Source organism: Melanaphis sacchari, unplaced genomic scaffold (genome assembly GCF_002803265.2).
Source record: "Melanaphis sacchari strain LSU unplaced genomic scaffold, SCAv2.0 Contig1_pilon_pilon, whole genome shotgun sequence".
NCBI lineage: Eukaryota > Metazoa > Arthropoda > Insecta > Hemiptera > Aphididae > Melanaphis > Melanaphis sacchari.
The window spans coordinates 6110660-6131940 of record NW_020270976.1 but is presented as its reverse complement, the minus strand read 5'-3'; the positions used below and the strand labels follow the sequence as shown (position 1 = coordinate 6131940).

The following is a 21281-nucleotide window of genomic DNA, read 5'->3' as shown; positions in this document are numbered from 1 at the left end:
GTCACGGGCGGCGTCACTCTTCAGGCAGTCACGGTGTCTGGAGAGAGAAGCCGCCGCCCCCACCCGGGCATGGCAGAAACCTACGGGTGCCCACTAAAAAAAAAATTCTGCCAAACAGGCGCCCGAACTATAGGCCTTCAGGCCTACTCCCGGACATCTACGCCATACGAAAAAAAAAAAAAAAAATTGAATAGTTTTAATACTATTTGTCAAAATCAACAAACTGCCTCAGTGTGGCAGTGCATTTAATCATAGAATATGATTTTTACATAATATCTAACGCAATAATTCCGATACGATATTTAATCTAATACAATAGGTAGCCATAAATCCTAAGATATAATATTCACGTCTATATTTGTTATATTCGAAATGCAAATTGTACGTACCCACATCAAATCATCAAAATGTTATTTGTTTTTTGATTTTTTTTTTTTTTTTTTTTGTTATCACTGGTGTTAATCATAATACACAGTAATAGCTGCTGGTCGTTGCAATCGTCACTCCGTCGATGGCGATTAAATCGAAGTAATGAATACCTCTAATCAGAATACGTGTTTACACCGTGAAGTTGTATGCATTGGTTACAAAAATTACAATACGGACCGTCTCGTAGTAAAGTTATCAGCGTTATCGGCGTTTGAGAAATGATTTGAATTTGACCAAACACGGTTAATGAAAAATATCAAAAACAAACCGGTCCAATTAGCGTGACGTCATAGCTAGATATACCAGACGCTTCTGCACGTCGACCCGTCGACTGTTCGTTCCATCGCCCCGTTCAGTAGGTTGGTAAGTGTCGGATGTTTCGTATGTGTGACTTATTTAAAAGCACAAACTCGGTTATATTCGTCCATTCGTTAGTTTTATTTTTGTTTTTAATTTTACCTTTTCATTCGAGACAAAAACCAAGTTAATTATTCGTTATTGCAGTATTATCGATTGTTTAAGTAACGGGCGTGCATAAATCTTCGATTTCGTTTTAAACGTTTAGTGGTTTTTACTGACATAAAATAATATTAATACCTATAATATACGTATTTTTTTTTTCAATTGTACGGGTTTTTCATGTCTCGCACACGTGATCACTGCAGTCATTTTGTGTGTTGGTGACGACAGTTATTTTTTTTTTGATTAAATTTTGTTTGTACACACATATTATCATACGGATATAAATTATCATATAAACATGTGCGATTTACGAACCAACAACGGAGAATCCATGTTCGATGATATTGATATGGGACTTAAGTCCATACTAGACGAATCGTTCCATCCATTTTTTACGAGTAAGTAACAACATTTTCTTACATATTTTTAAATGTTAGCGTCAAGATATTGTTATAATTAATACAAATTTTAATATTATATTGTACCTACAATGGATAATTATTATTACTTATTTGAAGTAAAGCTAAAAAATCTTCATTTAGTAGTTATATATTTTTAAAGGATGTATAAAATTGAATATTGTTGTAGTTTTTAAATGTGTTTATTAAACAAAAAAAATAGTAAAAGTTCAATATGTCGTGTAAATTGGGTTCTAAGTATAATACTAAGATCTTTACAATGTTGATATTTTACGTAATTACTAATATCTATAGAAATAACGGTTTTGTAATGTTCAATAGGTAGTATTCTTTAAAGTGTATTTAAAAAACAAAAATCATGTAAGATTATTATATAAATATTAACTATTGTAATGTGAAAAGTGATCACACGTTTTGTAAATTTTAATTGGAATACTCAAATGTCATGTATGTTATGAACTCATGAACCACGTGGTGCGCGATTGTCTTCATTATTAAGTCATCAACTTTGATTTAAATACATTTATTTAATGGCTCGGCCACTAAAGATAGGTTGATAACGTTAATCGAATAAGAAAATATCTATTAATCACATCTATGATCATTATTACATAACAATATTGTCTTATAAAATAAAAGTTTGAATGGTACCTAAGTATAATACTAAAAATATGAAAACCAAAAAAATAAATAAATATTTCCACTTCAGTCAAGCAAATCTTTCCTAAATTATAAATTTCCTTATTTCTAACTCGCCGTTTTGCCAATTTGCTATCCAATTAAAATTTTTTTCATCTTATATACATGTTTATGTTTACTTCTAAAAATAATTTGCTTGTTGTAGCTTATACAATATATATATTTATACATGCTCTTCTTACTTGGTTCCACCATTCATCATAATAGTGGCTAGTTTAGTTTGATACATTAAAAATATACACACCAAAATATAATTGTACAGTTTTTGAAATCCCATCTATTGCTTATGAGTGAACACTATAATTCAATACTTAGAACACCAAAAATATAACTATTATCTTTAAACCGCCCATTAGATACCTTCGACAATAACAACAATTATATTCTTAGAACAGAAGTTTATATGTGATTTGTATAGAGGTATAATATCTATATATGATTTATAATTTTATTATTAACTGTTTCATGGTAAACTACGTTTAATTTTGTATTTCCATTATAATAGTTTTATCAAATCCTGATATCTAATATATTAATCGTAATTTTTAATAGTCAATTAAGAATGATACACTTATATTTTTGCCTAGGATTAAAACAGTTGAGTTATTTACTGTTCTGCATTTTAATGTACAAAATTACGTTTAATAAAAAATAAATAAATGAATAATAATCTTAAACCAAAGGTACACCATAAAAACTAATTATCTACCGATTTCATTTTTATCAAATTGCGTAAATGTAAATCAAATTGATTATAATTCATTGTACAGATAATGGTCCTAATCTAATGATTTTAATGTTATGTAAGTATATGCAATTTTTTTTAGTCGTAATAATATGCTATAGCACTTTTCGGTTTATTATAATAATATATTCTTTCGATTCTTGTATTGTTTTTTGTCCAAAATTAATTTGTTCTACCGTGTTGGTTTTAAAAAGAAATTGTTTTCTATAATTTAATCGATTAGTATGTATTAACTAGTTTACACCAAAAATATGTAATTGTTAAGAATAATGATTTTTTTAATCTATTAAAAAAAAAATTTATATTTTTCCAAATTTTACGAATTAAAGAAAATAATAAAACATTTTTTACATTAGATATTGTACATGATACGATATTTCATGATATTTATTTACTGTATTATTCATAAACTAGTTCATTGAAAAATATCTATCTATTGCTAATACATATCAAATGAATATTATATGCCATACACTTCATGTTGTCGCAATAGCAAAATTCATTTGCCTGCAGGAATCGTTTATTTAAAAAACAGTTTAAAATTTAAATCAACGAAGAAAAAAATAGTTAAATAATGATATTAAATAGAAAGTTGTCTCGTAGACCAATATCTATGTAAATAATTACATTTTTTTATTTCGCAGTTGCTTACAATTTTCGATTGGGTTTTTTGTTATATTTATTTAGACGTATTTATTGAATATTCATAAAAATATTTACCAATTATTAATAGGTAGACATAATATGATAATATTATATAATGCCATTTTCATTTATAAAAATTCCAAATCTATAAATCTATGGAAGATTAGAATAAAGAAAATACATTTTATATGACCATTAAAATTCGCTCATTGTCAATACGAACTTATGAAATAATTTACGGCTTAATAATAATACTATTATTTTATTTATAAATTATAAACATTGTTGGTAAATATAGTCGTGAATGATGTTTGTTGTGTCTTTATAAAATTATTTAAGATGGGAAATTAATACATCCGCATATATTATCCTATGTCTTACAAGTGCGCAACAGAAATTTAGTACTTGATAATTGTTTTGCTTCGTTGGTTAAAATTATTAAATTAATTTACTAGTTATTATTTAACTTAATGTAAAAAAAAAAAAACACTAAAAACATTTTCCCTAGTTCGTTTCAAGTATATTTTTTGATGTTTAAATTATTTTGAAGTAAGTTGTGATGATGTGAACATTTTTAATTGTTATATTAATTTGCTTAAAAATTAAAATATCAAAAAACCCATTCTAATAAACCACAAATATTATTCTACATTAGGTAAATTAACGCTATTAAATGAAAACTATTAAATTTTGCCATATTACGTATTTGTAAGATGGAAACAACACTCTCGGGTGAGACGTCCTTTAAATATATATCAAACTTTAAGTTCCGAAGTATAATAATAGACAATGGTCAACAACTATTTTAAAATATTTACGAACTATGTCCACATACCTATCTATAACATGTATTTAATTTTAATTTCCCTCGATTAAACATGGAATGTTTATTAGTTTATAATATTAGTGTTTACTTCAGTGTACGCCTTCGGCCAGTCGAGACAAAACTTGAATTAGTTAAAATTGTTACCTAAAGTAGCGTAGTAAGAGTACAGCAATTTGTGTAATTTATAGGGTATATAAAGGTATGTATTTGCTTTCATGGATACTGTATATTTACAGATTTTTTTTATTAAAATTAATAGACAGTTTTTTAATAGAAATTATAACATTTTTATTGAAAATTTTCATTATCCTTTGTTAAATATATTTTATGGAATTTTGTAAATACTAAAATATTAGCCATCTCAGATTATCTATTGAATTTTCTTTTGCTTTATCATTTTTAGTTAAAAAGTATAGAAATTACAGTTATATTTTTGTATTGTGTATGCATCATATGTATGTCTAATCATTTTATTTATTTTTCTTTAAAGAAAATCGATAAATTATTAAAATATTGTTATGTTTAATAAAAATTTTAAAATCTGATAGTAATTAAAGTAGTACTGATTATGAGTGTTAAATTGTTTAGCATTCAATACTAAATTCTTGAATAACGCCTCTGGTTATCTATAGGCACTAAAGATTTATAATGCATTACAATATATTTTTCCGTGAAGATGTATTAACGGTTTTGTTTATATTTTACAATTGATTAGAGAATACAACCTATTTAAGGTAAATATGGTGAGTAACACTATATTTTTTTTAATATATTATGTGGTTTTAATGAAAAAATGAATATAAATAAAAATAATGTTATAAAATGTTCGCATTACATTATAATAGACATATTTAAGACAACTAGTAAATTATACAAATAACGACAAAATGTTCTATTTTGGTCGATTACTGGCTTAGACTAATTGAAAACCGAGGTTATTTGATACAAAATAATCCGATAGCCTAACCATTTCCGTTTAAATGGGTCAAAGGCGAATAAGTATAATCACAGACTAACGGCGATGTTGATAATATGTTTATACTGTGAACAGCATTAACTATATTTTTCGTTCACGAAATAATTTGACTGATAATATGGCTACGCGTCTACGTGATTATACTTCTTATTATATATCAATAAAATATGAACAGAATATTATGATTAAATTTCGCATTCGACAAGTATATAGGTTTATTTTATTTATTATTTTTCGGCTTCCCTTCTGACTGCGTAGTCAGTAAGTACTTACATACATACATGTCCAGCTATACACCTATATATTAAACATCCATACACAGATTCTTCTCTGTATTAAGAAGTGTCTTTTACTACTTCTTAAGAGAATGTCATACCTAAAATTTGCTATAATTTACGTTAGTAAAATAGAGTCAACACGCATGTAGGTACGACGTCCTCTTAACCGTAAACGAAACGAATGACGTGTGTATAATTGGTCGGCCATCAATGGATTCCCACGAAACACGATACTTCTACACCAATTCTCAAGAAATCCGAGAACATAAAATCGTGTAGGTTGTAGGTATATAAACAACAGAGGCTTCGAGTCTCTATTAGTTTTTGAATCCATACATTTAAAATAATGAAAATAAACTAGCATGCTCCAGTACATGTTATAATAATACATCAAATTTCTTCATAATATGTATATCAAATATATAGGTAATTGCATTACTTTTTTTTTTTTAAATCAAAACAAAATTTATTTTTATCGTATTAATGTCATGGGTGTCATCAATGTCAACTCGTAGTGGACAACAAAGTTTATAGTGTTTATATTGTTATAGTTTATAATATACTACTTATATATTGTACGTCGAAGTCGAATCACGAAGAAAGAACCAAATTCAATTATAGTTATATTCTAAACTTTATATTTTTTATTACATAAAAATTAAAAAATGCGAATATTTTTCCATGTTGGAAAATTCTAAGTATTAGATAATTTATAGGTATTTACATTTAATATTTAAAACTGACCTCGCACTCGATGTAGTGACACATGAACGCCTCATCCAACCGTGTCTGGACTTGGCTAATAAAATGCATTTGTTATCGCTACGCCATAAATAAAATAAACAATATAATAAATAAATAAATTATATATCATTGATAATATAACGTATTTTAATTATAAATTAAATATATATATATATATATATAAATGCTTACTATACCTATAGGTAGATATAATTTGACATAATTATTGAGCCTGGTTTTGTAAATTTTTGTATTTAATTAACAACGTTTTCTCCGATATTATCAAGTATACTCATAAATATATAAACGCTTTGGTTTCCCGACATATTCCACCGAAAATCCATTGCTGTAGTAGAATGCGTCCAGCATTATTTTTTCTACACAATTGGAAATGTTAAATTTTAGATAGTATTATTGTGGTGTCAACGAATCTGTTACTAGTTTATCAGAGTATGCCAATAGCATACACATTTTTATTTAGAATTTAACCACAATGTAAACATTTTTGCTCGCATTTTTGTCAATGATATATTATATATTATGCAATAATCATAAAACAGAAATCCGAGTTAACAATCCAAACATATACAAAAATGTGTTCAAGATCAAAATTCAGATCAGGCCTGTTATAATACAAACGTGTACAATCAATGTACACTATTTTTATTTTGGTGAACTCGTCTATTTCGTTTTTAGGATCTTCTAATAACTCCGATCTAAACATTGATTGATGTTAACACCAAATTATAAAGATGTGTAGTGGTAACTTTTATGTTTAAAGAACAAAATTGATTTAATAGACCTTTGGCTTATTTTTTATTTTTTTTGGACATGGTTAGGTTTGCATTTACATGTTCAGTTTTTTAAAGTATAAAAATACTGGTTAATCATTTCATCGTAAATTATCGCACAAATCACTTATAAAACGAAAACATTCATTCATGAAGTATGGACTCGCTTATCAACCGTGACATAATAAAATAAATTGCAATATTATTAAATTGCCCATGTTCAGCAGTGATGACCGCCGAATGTCGATTCTAGCAACGACGGTTGTGTTATTATACACCAGTTCGCCGATGTCTTCAGATTTCATTAAGAAATTTCTTGTTTTTAATTTAGAAATATTTATTTTAAAATGTATATTTTGGGTGTATTATAAGGGATAAGGGTTTAAAATCAGGAAGGCCCGGACCTACCAGTCTTACCCCACTGGTCGCGCTATTGAATATAATATATTATAACATCCTTAAATATTTTTGTTTGCAATTTGTCATATACATGATGTCTACTGCCCAATGGAGTTGCGATAAAAAAACATTTATTACTTTTACAGTAATTTTAATAATGTATACTGTAGATTGTCGTACTTATTAGACAGTTAAAAAAAATAATAACCAAATTTATTTTTAAACCTATCGCCACTTTAAAAATTAATCTTCTGTACAGTAAATAATAGATATAGAGACGATCTATCAGTCTATTCATTCGCTAAGTAAATATCATATTATGATTTTTTTTATATTTCTTTTATGTAAAGCAATTTATTTTACTATTAGTAATATGATGTTGGTTGAATTAATGTGTACCTAAAACATTGCATTTTAAAATGTCATTGGGTGTATAAAATATAATAATATACGTAAAAGTTCTATATCTCTAAAAATAATATTACCTATTTAATTATAACAAAATAATGGATATCGTTATTCATAGTTTAAATAAGTAATTTCGTTCAATTTTAAGCTTAAAGTATTATGCTTATGTTTTTAGATTTTTTTTTATTCGTTATGAACTTCTTATGCGCGGAGCTTTGTATGAAATTTCAAGCTTTAGCTTTAAAAATTTCATATTTTATATAAAATATTATTTAAATTATTGATTAATTTTTGTGATTTTGAAAAATTTGAACTTTTAGTTGTTATTAAACAAAATTGTGCCTATATATCTTCTGTATATTTTATATACTTTATATTCATAAGAAGAATTTGTGGGATCTTGTATTAAATTTTCAAGCTTTCTGACCGAACAAAAACTATTTAATCAATATTTATAGAAATATAACTAAACATTTAGTAATGATTCAAAAAGACTAATAAATGAAAATATTTTTAAAATTATGCATAATATTATGAATAGTAAATGATCATATCAACATTTGGTAAAAATTTCAAGTATTTACGGTTATTTGTTTTCGGGTTACATCTTAAAAAAAAAAATTTATTTTGTCAAAAATTAGTTAGATTACTTAAAAATTTCTGTTTTTCTTTAGTTTTTTTTTCGTTTGCCTCGGTTATTTTGAAAAATACTTCTGGCCTCTCCAGAGTAAAAATTATCTCTAATTTTATATCAGAAACTACCCTCAAAGTTGAAGCTCAATGTATTTTCCAACTACTTATCGTTCATTACGAGTTCAATTTAAAAAAAATCAGGTTCGCTCCCCTAACAGTTTAAAAGTGAAGTACCATATTATGATAAAATCAATTCATTTAATATTTGAATTACTAAAATTATTTAATTTGAATACTTCAACGTTCTTTGTTTAGAAAATAAATATTAATTTATGTTTTTATGTGTGATTTTAATATGATTGAATAATTTATGGTTTAATCTTATTTTCTTAAATGTCAATTATTAATTTATAATTCCTTATATTTATATTATTTAAAACAAATTAACTAAAATATTGTTCTGATACTCTAAGACTATTCTTATAATCTATTAAAATTACCCTTTGACAATTCAATATCAGTATGTCACGCATCACATTAAGATCAATAATTATTATAGGACGAAATTAATGGCACGCGGCACAACAATTGCTATGGACCCTAATAAATAGTAGATAGTTAGAGTATAAGTCATAAGGATAGATCTATAAAGTGGTCTTTTAGATAATATGATAATCGAGTAGATACACTATTACAGTAATCGTAATGACATATATAATATATATTATATATATATCCTAATTGTCAATTACAGATCTTGAAAATCTATACCTTGAGAGCAAACAAATATTAACATATTACTTAGTTATTACAATGTCATAAAAACATTGAATTTTTCATTTCTATAATAAATTATTATTTTATGCATTAATAGTTTTTGAATGCAGTTCACTTTTACTGTGGTACATACGTTTTACTGATTACTATCTAATAGTCACATCATGTGTCCTTAAGGTTAACTTCCATAATTATTTTCTTCTGGAAATGATTGCAGCATATGTATGAATTTGTTTTTGCCTATTTTGTTTTACACAACATTTAACAACTTATTTTTATGTACATAATAATTAATATGCTATATGCAAATATCAAAGTTCAAAATGATCAATTGTAATTATCAGAAAAACGTCCAAGGTTAACCGAACATTAGAACATATACATTTGTATTTACTACATATTATTATATACAATTCTTATTTTAATACGTTTAATGTGATTTCTTACCTAGTTTTTCCTCGTGCATTTCAGCCGAAATTTATCATTATGTTATTATACGTTTTGTAAAATTTGCGTCTTACAGCATACATAACTATACGAATATTACAATCTACAACTAAGCATACTTCTTATAATTTAAGTACCTAACACATAAACAAAATGTATTTTTTTATTTATTTCCAGCTTAGGTAAACTAAAAGTTTAATAAACGCGATTCTTTTGTTTAGTACCTAAGACATTCCAAAAAACTAATTAACTGGGTCATTTGCGGTAAGAAACATTGAATATGTGCATTATTATATAAATATTTTTAACCAACTTCTTGTGTCGCGTGTATTTTATTATATACACGTTATACTAATGTCTATTCGTCACAGCGACAACGCTCGTAATGAATTATTTTGTATTACCTATAAATTGTTGTACTTATGTATTTATAGGTAAATATATTTGAATTCGAATTTCTATATTATCGTTGTTACACCGGACTAAAAAAAAGTGATAAATCTTAAACTTTTGGATTTTTAACTTATCATATAAGGTCTAATAATAGTTTATGGTCCGTAGCCATTTTACTTAAAACATTCGTCAAATGTTGATAAACAAAATAGTGATTATAGGTTAATAGTCACATTATTCGTGGTTTGAAGTTGTATACAAATCATCAATATGAGGTGCCCCCCCCCCTTTATCTTATGACCAGTAAAGTATTGATTATCGGCATAGCATATAAACTATATATAGGTAATGATATAATTTAATGATATGTAGGAACGTGTTGAAAAAAGCAGTGTATATCTGCTGTACACCATACTAGACAACTGCACCTACATATTATTATTATTATGTGTGTACTAGTACTTATATACGTATAATTTACGCGTGTGCTCGCAGCCGGTATATTTCCGCGGAGCGTAGTGATATACGATACAGTGACCGCAGAAACGTAGTGGTGTCGGGGCTTCTCCGGCTGGGTGTCTGCTGTCGTCGATGGACGTGTGGTGCACCCGATACAACTATGTACATAGTTATTCCCAACAGTTGACAAATCGTTCAATGACCCTAACCCTCTATGTACCTATGAGGAAAAAAAAATTTTTTTAAACAACAGTTCTCCGGCTTCCCCCGTTTTTCCTCTGGACGGAAAGAGCATGTAGCTAGTGAAAGTAATATACGCACAGAACTAAATCCTCCCTTTAAAAAAGACACGCGTACACTGACACACGCGTGTTGTAGGGTCGCGTGTATAATATATACGTATTATAGGGTCGAGTCAGCGTTTTATTCGATAAATACATGTGGTCATCACGGTGTAGAAACGTTTAAAGCAGGAGCGGAAAGAAACTTTGAAATTCGATAGAAATAGTAAAAAAACCTAACAAGTGTAATTATTATTTTGCACTAGAGAAAATATCACACTAGGAAACGGTATAATAACAAAATAAACATAATTCCAATGACTCGTAGAACGGAACGAGAACGAATTATTTCTAGGACTTGAAAAGACTTAATAGAGAACGTAATCTATCTTCTAAACTAGTGATTCTCAACCTTTTTGTTGTCGCAGACCACCTAGATGGCTTTTAATTAAAACTACGGACTACTTTGGGTTTTGGTTCAAAAAATAAAAAAGTTATACTTTATTTTTTTAGTTTTGCCTTCAGATTAGTGTATTTAATTTAATAACAAGTTAAAAGCATTAATAAATATTTGCTAAATATAACAATACCGGTATATCAATTACAAAAAAAAAATAGGTAAATATACCTTGGAAATATAATTTTTTCCAATATAACACGGATTAGTTCTTTTTTTTATCGCGGACCGGCGGTTGAGAATCGCTGTTTTAAACGACCAATAAAAAATTTTCGTTCGACAGAATCTATTATGTGTTGTTAATTATAAATATCTTAAAATTTCATGTAAATTGACTAATTATTAAATTTAAAGGTAATAACTGATAATATTAACCAAATTTTTTCGTCAGTTTTTATGTATTTATTTTGAAATAAATTATGAGTAAGCAAAATCTTAAATTTTAAAAGGTTCATAACTTGCTTTAATATTAAAATAACTTAAAAGTCAACGAGAGAACAATGTCTAAATTTTATAATATACTCCGTCAATTTTCTGTTTTATTAAAACTAACAACACAAAATTAAATTATAATTTGTTAACACAACTAGGTATCGTACATTTTTTAAAACAGACGCTACATGTCACGTGTAATTATTACATCTTCAGGGGTGTGCGCGAGCGTCTACAGCATTTCTCTTAGTTGAAGCATTAGAGAAGTAATACTCTCCAAGTATAACGCATTCTTTATTAATATTATAAAACTATTATTTCTTTTTTTGCTATCTAAAAAAAATATATATTAACTCACTATTTTTACATTAATTGAGACTACAGTAAAAATACCTCTCATATCTTTTTCTGCGATCATTGCTGCTAAGAGTAAGGTTTCTTCATTAGACTTTATATTTGTCTAACTCAATAAATATACGTCGATCATATAGTTCCAAATTATTACAATTTTATATTATAAAGAATGTACGATTTAAAATTTGAGAAAATATACATGTATCTAATCGAAAATCAGACGCTAATGAAATATTGAAACGTCATGTATCCAAAATCTAAAGTTCTTTGATAATTTTTTTATAAAAAAAAAAAAAAAAAAAATAGGAGCATTCTTATTAATAATATAATATAATTTTGAATTTTTGAATACTAATAAAATGGTTAACAATGTAATTAAATATATTATTCTTCTTGTATTTATGAAATGGATTTAACTTAATAGATGCTAAAATAAATCTTAATATAGTATATAATATAATAAATAAAGTATGGGAAATCTATTTATTCAACTCAATATTGAAATTAAAATTGAATAATAAAATATTTTTAATAGATGACATAATTATGACTATACAATTCTGCTATTTTTCCCGTAAAACATATTTATATTTAAATCTAATCAATTATTGTTTAGTAATGCTGAATATTATGTATACGTAAATTTGTATTATTTTTACGAGAATAATACATAGAAACCTATAAATGGGTATATAAGTATTTTCTATAATATTTATAGTAGATATCTTTTGCGTTATAAAAAAAGTACATAATGTCATATAAATTTATTTAAAAACCACTACCGCTGCAATATGAACTAGTTTGCGGTTTACTGTTAACGCCACCATCATCGTTGCTGCTATGTCGTGATATCATATGCAAACCTATATTGTATAGCAATCGTTATCATTATATGTATGAGTGTGTGTGTGCTTAAATTAATAAGTCGATTATATTAAGAGAAATAATTCAATTTTGGTTTTAACGAAGTATTTTTACCTAGACATTAAGTTATTATACGTAGTATGTATTACCATAATGAGTAATACCGAGCTGATGATAGGTTAATTGATCATATTATAGAATAGAATACTAGTAACAATAAAAGAATAACCATTAATAAGAATAGAAACTTAACACTTATACGACAACGACGAAACTATTTTACCACAAGTCTAGTGATGTTACACTTAAACGTCTTATACATGCTCACCTACCATATGTTTGCGGCAAAAGCACTCAATGAATCTAGGGCCCACGACTCTGGAAGACCCTATCATTGAATGTATGGAATCCAAAAAACAAATCATCATTATTCTAAAAATTAAAAAACTATGTCCTTGTACAATTTAATTGCTTTAAAATAAATTTAATTTAATATTATTTTAAAAAATTACTAACATTCACGTCGTATAGACTATTTTATGTGCAGTGTTAACTCTTTATTTGCGATAAAAATTGTGAAGCGGAGGAAAGGTACTTAATATTAAGAGTGGTGTAACATAGTTTTAATTATTTATAATTATAATCTATTAGCTGAGGTGGATATAAAGATTAATTTTGTGAGCGGGTACATGTTTCTCGTACTCTTTCCTTCAAATGTGTGTAACTATGGGCCCGCTCGATTATTTTCCACGGGCAATCAAAGTTCTAGTTACGCCTCTGACACCACATATACTAGGTGTTGGAAAAATAAGTTATGCAAAGAACATTTAATTGTACTATAACTTATTGAGTTACAACCTCAAAATTTGTTTGTGAAAGTTTTCAATTTATCTGTAGATCTTATACTCATAGACTAGCCCTATCACCAAGTATCACTATAGTACTAGGTTGCATAAACTATAACTAAACATTTAATAAATCAATAGTAAGTTTATAGTCTCCCAAAAACATGATTTAGTGGCTCATGATTAGTTCATTAAATCTGATTGAACTAAACTAATAAATTAATCAATTTGTATATGCATCGTGAGTCTAGCGTGAGAGAGGGGGAGTGGATTAATTTACGCGAGTACGCATGAAATAATATATTTATTGTATAATTATAGTTATAGATCTTATAGTTTACACCACTACAAAGTACAGTCCTATTTGAATTCGTGGATTCGGTATAATACGAGTATTGATTCCATTACTTAAGGTTTTTATGTGAAGTTAGGTTAATTAAAAATAGTTTAAAATATATCATTAGATATATACAGTATTATTTTGTGTTATAAATACGGTTTATAATATTTAAAAATAGATTTATATATGCTGATATTAAATACACGATCAAAACGAGTTTAAACACTACAATGAAGTTTGTGAGACTCTTAGGCATCCTCTTTGAGAAGGTTTCAGTTAAAAATGACCAGTTTTCATAAAAAACAGGTTTCAGATCTTTAGAAAAAGCGATATCCGTAAATATGACTTGATATTAAATCAGGGTTGAAACGTATAATACGGTATAGTATAAAACACGTATTATACATACGTATAAAACGTATAAATCGTATAGTATAAAACACATAATTATATACATTTTATACCGTATAAAAAAAAAATCCCTAACAAATAACAATAAAATAAGGAAATATAAATTATATATAGACATTTGTGGTACCTATTATTCATCTATTATTAACTATTGTCTATTATGTTATTGAAAACGTATTTATAATAAAATTAAAAATATTAAAACCATAGTACTTGTGATATTTATAACACTTGATATTTATTATTTTTGTACTATTAATTATTGAAATTTATCACAAGATATTAAGTAAGTATAGTATGTTATTTAACATTAAATAGTTCAGTGTGTGTCTTGTTCTCGTCGCGTTCGTACGAAATATACAGGCACAATATTTAAATTTTTAAGTTTACTTTACAATATGAATATAATAATATTATATTATATCCTATGTCAGTAGCATTAATTATTATTTACTATGAGTAAAGAAAATTCCAAACAAAAATATTTTTTTATAATTATATATAATATATTTATTATTTTTATATTACCATTAATCATTATTATCTAATGACTAATATAGTAATATATATATAATTTAATTTTTTACGAATTATAAAAATTAAAAACCTAATTTATTACTTGAAATATGAAGAGTATTTACTATTTTTAATTTTTAAGAGTTAATTTCAAAAACAAAACATATTATACGTTTTAGTCATTTTATACGTTTTAAACGTAGGGTATTATACGTGTAACGTATAAAACGTTTTATACACGTTTATTACCAACCCTGTATTAAATTATTAGAAGACACAATTTTTTTTTTTTTTTTTTACAGATTTTTGTTAAACAAAGGTCGTGTCAGTCGACTATTTCACTACTTTCACAAATATTATAATAGGTCTATAAATACCTAGATATATGATCCTATAATATTTTATTTTATAGTTTAAACAAATATATTATTATAGTATAAGATGTTTAAATATATAATATAATTTACACTTGGTTGGTATGCTAGGCCAGCGTTAGTTTTTGTGAGGCTCCACGTAGAAATTCATTCCGCGAGGCTCTAAATGTATGGAAACTTTATGTCTTTAACACCAACTCACTACCAAATGAAGAAATATAATAAATTAAGATACGTTATATTTTTATAAATTATTTACTTAATATACATTAATGATTGTTTATACGTCATTGTATCTAATAATATTAGTATAATTTTTAATATATTCCAAATCATTTACAAAGTCAACATTGTGTTAAGAAAAGTATTTATCGTTATAATAGAATTAATTTTTTCATATTATATTTAAGTAATACATAATGACTGAATGAATTTTTACCTTATACAAGTAGGTATTTCATGATTTTTAATTAAAATGATAATCGTGCTCGCCTATAATAATCGCATTGTACAGTATTCATTTGTAGTTATAAAATATTTAAAAAAGTATATTCATATTTGTATCTAACTATTCCATAGTGGTTAATGGCGATGGAATCGCTACTATATTTGTGTACAGCAGTAAATATCTGTGTATTATAAAATTAATAATGCAGCATAAAACATGAATACCCCAACATTTTCCGACCCTGTAGGTATTTTATTTTACAAAAGTTAATAGGTACTCATTTTTTGAATTTAAAAACACATATTATCTAATTATTTTTTAGCTATAAAACTATTTGAAACACAAAAATATAATTTTTAACGTCAAAGTTATAGTGAATACTTAAATGTCCAAGGATATTTCTACTGTATGTTGTATAGAATGTACCTATTGTATGTAAAATGTAATTATTGTTGGATACAACATAAAATATAAAAATATATATCTGATTATGCCATGTAGATTTAATTAGTTTTTATTTAAAACTCTATGGTAACAAACATCAGTTTCTTCATACTTCTTTTTTTATCTCGCTTCCCATAACTGCCAAAATTTATTGTTAGAATAATCTGAAAAATTATATAATACTCAATGAATTGTATGCATTACAAGTGGATCTGCTTCACTAGAGTGAATGTAGATTTATTTGTTCTACACATTGTTTTTCGACCAAACAGTTGATTTTCGAACGACTGAAATATTTCGGACAATTCCATATTACTTGTAAATTAAATTTTGTGAGGCTTTAGTAATTAATTACTTATTACTATTCTAGTAATTAGTTGAAAAATTAGTAATCTTAGTTTTCTTAAAATCGTTTTCCACAGAATGCAGTTATTTATTTATTAGATATTTAGGTATTATTAATTTTAAATATGTTAGATTGTTTTTATTAATTTTTCAGTTTTTCAATCTATAATATGATCATGTTTTATAATATATACCAAGAATTTATTTTTGCTAAATATGATGCAGGTACCTCTATTTTATGTATTCCTTTGATCGTTTCCCATTTCGTCAAATTTATTTGTTAAATCTGTTAATAATTATTTAAATTTAGTTTATAAGAATTTAGTCTACTATAAACTATAAAGTTATACGATCAATGTATGCGTAGAATGCAAAATAACAACAGTTTTATAATATATTATACATAATGCATTACATAATTTTATATTATATCAATATTATAAAAGGAAAAATTAAATAATTAATTAGTAAATAAAAATAAATTACCAAGTATGATTTCAATCTTTCTATTAATTATTTGTAAGTTCTTATTCTGTAGGCCATATTATGTTAATAATATAGATTTAATCTGAATAAACATTAGTTAAATTAACCCAAAAGAACTATAATAAATATTAATAATCGTCTTTTCAAAAGATTATTTAATGCATTTTTCAAAACCTTATACTTTAACTGTTGTCTTAGTCAAAACTTCAAATTCTGGCTGTATCACTGTGGTGAAGATGAAACCTATTAAAATCTATTCCTAATTGTTATACTATAATATTTTGAATTCTTTATGTCCTAATCAAACCTAAGCAAATTTTGAAACTCCAGATGATTTGTACATAGGCTCTTAACTCTTATCAGGACAAATGTAATAAAATTCTTATTTTTATAAAATTTATTGATATGTATAATTTGTACAACTATTTTAACATGTATTTTTTTTTAATACCAATGGTATATAATACCTTAGTTGTAAAAAAAAATAATAATAATAATAAATACTAAATGGTGGTCCTATTTAAAACAACCATTTTACATTTGAACACGTATAATAATATATATTTTTTAATAAAATGTGATAAATATAGATTCATGGTCAAATGTTGGTTTCAAATTTAAATAATAAACTATTCTAAAAGTGGTGCTGTACAAGGCGAGTTTATTGAATAATTATATAAAAAAAAAAAATAATAATCAGTTGTGTGCCTAATAGCCAATATACGTATACGATTGACGGCTTGTGTGTTGTTCGATGCCTACGCATTTGTCTATCTATGCTGCATAAAATATGTATTATAATACGACTGCTACTTCTTGTCACAACTAAATTTTAGTATATAACAACCGTCTGCCCACGACAATTTATGTTGACATTAATATTATTTGAATAATAAATAACACCCCTAAATCACGTGATCAGCAAAATTATTTATAATGATAATAATTATTATGCAAACTAATTATACTTATTATTTTTTCTCACATAGAATTCTGGTGCACCATAATTGCACATGCATCGTGGCCATTTTATAATATATCACCTTAACTTCTCATACACGGTTTTTTTTTAATACTGTAACTTCGCATACAAGGTTTTCTTTAACACTAATTTTGTATTATTTTTTTATTGTTTAAATACAATAAGTATGTGTTATTAAAGTTAAATAAAAATAATATTAGATTGATAATACTGGAAATAACATAATTGTCGTTGTTGATATAAAGTTATTATGCAAATTAAAATTAAATATTAATAAATGAAGCTAAACTTTTTACAAAATTATTTCTATCATTTAGTTGTCGTTATATGATTTAATTTGTTTTATTTATAAATTGCATATTAGTTTTTTATTGAGTTCTAATTATCCTACTTTATTATTAGCAGAATTCATTCGTATGTAAGAATTTGCCTGCATAGATATACATTTTTAATGAAAACTAAATAAATCACCAAATTTAGCATGAAAAGCTCACGGTTGTTTGTTGTTGTCTCCAATGTTGCTTTTATTTTGGCCCAAATACTGGGTGGAAATGTTGCATAGTTTTTTATGTATGTTTTATCTCGAAGTGATAATTTTTTAATTCATGCAATCTCGGATTGGTCATTTCTTAAGTCATTTTCAAAACATAGTTTAATATCATTAGGATCCAGAAATATTAGATCAAATAATTGTCTAAGCGATTTTCCTATGTTGGATTTTTTGTTTTTATATTCTCGGACAAGACAACTGCTTTTATTAGTAAAAATACTATATTAGTTTAATTTCAACATATCCGATATCTTGATTAATTTTATGGCACGTGGACTTGGTTGTTAAAAATATTTTTACAATGCGGAACTACGGTGCGTTCATTTTTTCGACCGTGTGAAAATACGGTGCATGCGGAGCTACGGATTCACAAAATATTTTTTATTCATGCAAAGTATGGTTACAGTACGTCCTAGAATTTATCTAATTTGCGTTTTCTCTTCTTTTAACCTCAACTTTTCTGACTTTAATAATGGCATCATAGAAAAAGCTATTCATAATTTTATTCACCAAATTGATTTTAAATCTAATCGAATGAGCTTTATAGGCGAGTATTGTTGGTCTCTATTTTTATTTTTATTATTATTACTATATTAAGCAGTTGTTGTAGATTATAATTATTGTTATTAATTTTTAAATATTTCTGCTGTTCTTGTCATTTTGTCTTCAAATAATTGCTGATATACAACGGTTTTTGAAAATCTCGTTAAAAACGCAATGTAAAACAACTGTTGATATCAAATTACAAAAATATAACTCGAATACTTATCATAATATCATTCGCATGTCAGTGAAATCACAATGTATACACGGTGGCCTTGTATAGACTGCAAGATTTTGAAGAAATTCCGTTAGATGTGCACCACATAGAAACGAATCTGTCTATAGGCCTATGAATATATAACATTCCTTTACAATCGAGTACCTATTATATTAGGTATTAAAACGATATACGATTTGCGGCGATGCCACACGTCGCCGCCGATCACGCGCGCAAACGCTATTTTACTACTTGCATATTTTTATGGGCGTGGCCAGTTTTACGGCAGGTGTTTGGAGAAGCTTGAAATGTTTCGGAAAAAATAAAAAAAAAAAAAATTAAAAAGTCATCAGCATACGACCTTTATTCGTGTTTTGTAACAAAACGGCGTCGAGAAAAACGACGATAGACTATAGAACTATAAGGGGGTTTGAAGGGTTTAAATCGTTGTAATCTGGTTTGACGAAAAATGAAAAAAAAAATGCGCACGCAATACTACACTATCACGATATTATATTATTATCATACCCGGCAGAACGCGCGCATATGTGACCACTTTAATTTTGTACCGCGTACGTGCGCGTACGCGCGTTCTTGTCATCATTATTGTCAAAAACAATGAAATAATTATTAATTATTATCATCACTCCGAAGAGTCGTCTGTACTGTACAACTCGAACAATTACATATGTATATGTGTGTGTGTGTGTGTGTGTGTGTGTGTGTGTGTTGGTCTGCGGCGCGTATAATATTATATACGTATATAGTACGCAAACCGTGTACTATACAGAGTGTAGTGCCACAGAACAGTGCGCTACAGCAGTCGCCGCCGCCGCCGCGCACGTCGCGCAGAGCCAGCTACCGATACGCACAAGTATAATGGGCGTCGAAGAGTCCTTGAACACGTAAAGATAGTGTATAATATTATAATAATAAAATAGTAATAGTAATAATAGTAATAATAATATAACGCATGTGTGTATGCGCTTTTTCAATGATATTGGGCGTACCGGCGCGGCAGACGTTTCGGGCTGGCGGGAGAAAACGTGTATAAAATATTAAATTATTATCTGGTTTTCGATCGAACCGGTTTTGTTTGGCTTTTATTTTTATTTTATTTTTTTTTTTTTTGTGTTTATCTTTTAATTAGCCGTGACGAAATAAAAGGAATATTCGTTGTTCGAAACGTATATTTCGTGCCGTGTGCTGCACACTTTAGATAGCAGATAGAGGTACGCGCCCGACTGTCGTCCGTCCACCGGATAATATTGTTGTACGCGGCGACTAAATCGCGTTTAGTCGTTTTGGAGTGCGCTGCGTGTCCTGTCCCGGCTGATGAGAATACATGGCGCTATCCGACGATTGCTTTTTGCCGCGCGTAGTTTCTGGTATTATACTATTCTTATAATATCGAGATAATAATATAGTGATAGTCGCGTTCGTGCCGCCGCCACTAATCGTGTAACACGTTTATAATAATTATTGAATAATAATTTGTTAATGTCTATCGTTTACTAAACTAAAAAATAAAAAATAAAAAAAAAAAAATAAAATAAAATAATAGTAGTCATCGAACGTTTCTTTACACCGTCTACGTCTCTTCGCTTGTCGGGAACGTCGACGTTAAATGTATGGACCATTCTAGTGTACAAGAAGATTTCGCTGAAGTACCGGTGGAAATGGGTAAGGAATAAGCCTCTAATAATATGAAAAAAAAAAAAAATTTTGTGTGCTATAACGTTTTTTTTTTTTTTTTGCATCGTGCACTTTATTGTATTACTTGAAACTGACGTGTGTGAGATGTGATAATTCGGTGGAATGTGACACGTGGACTCTGGTTTAAGCTCGGTTCGAAACGTTTG

At 27.0% G+C, this 21281-nt stretch overlaps 1 protein-coding gene across 3 annotated transcripts in view; it reads left to right on the top strand.

Annotated features, from left to right (window-relative positions):
- The first annotated feature begins 794 nt into the window (after window positions 1–794).
- The window catches only part of LOC112593154 (hepatic leukemia factor-like), a 59597-nt gene continuing 39110 nt past the window's right edge, over window positions 795–21281 (top strand). The window contains exon 1 of one of the 3 annotated variants that reach the window (XM_025337480.1): window positions 795–1289. In XM_025337480.1, coding sequence (XP_025193265.1) covers window positions 1190–1289 — 100 coding nt within the window. In that variant the 5' untranslated portion in view covers window positions 795–1189. Of the gene's footprint in view, window positions 1290–20702; window positions 21103–21281 lie in introns of those variants that run through there. The other 2 variants (XM_025337482.1, XM_025337483.1) reach the window with 2 other exon arrangements.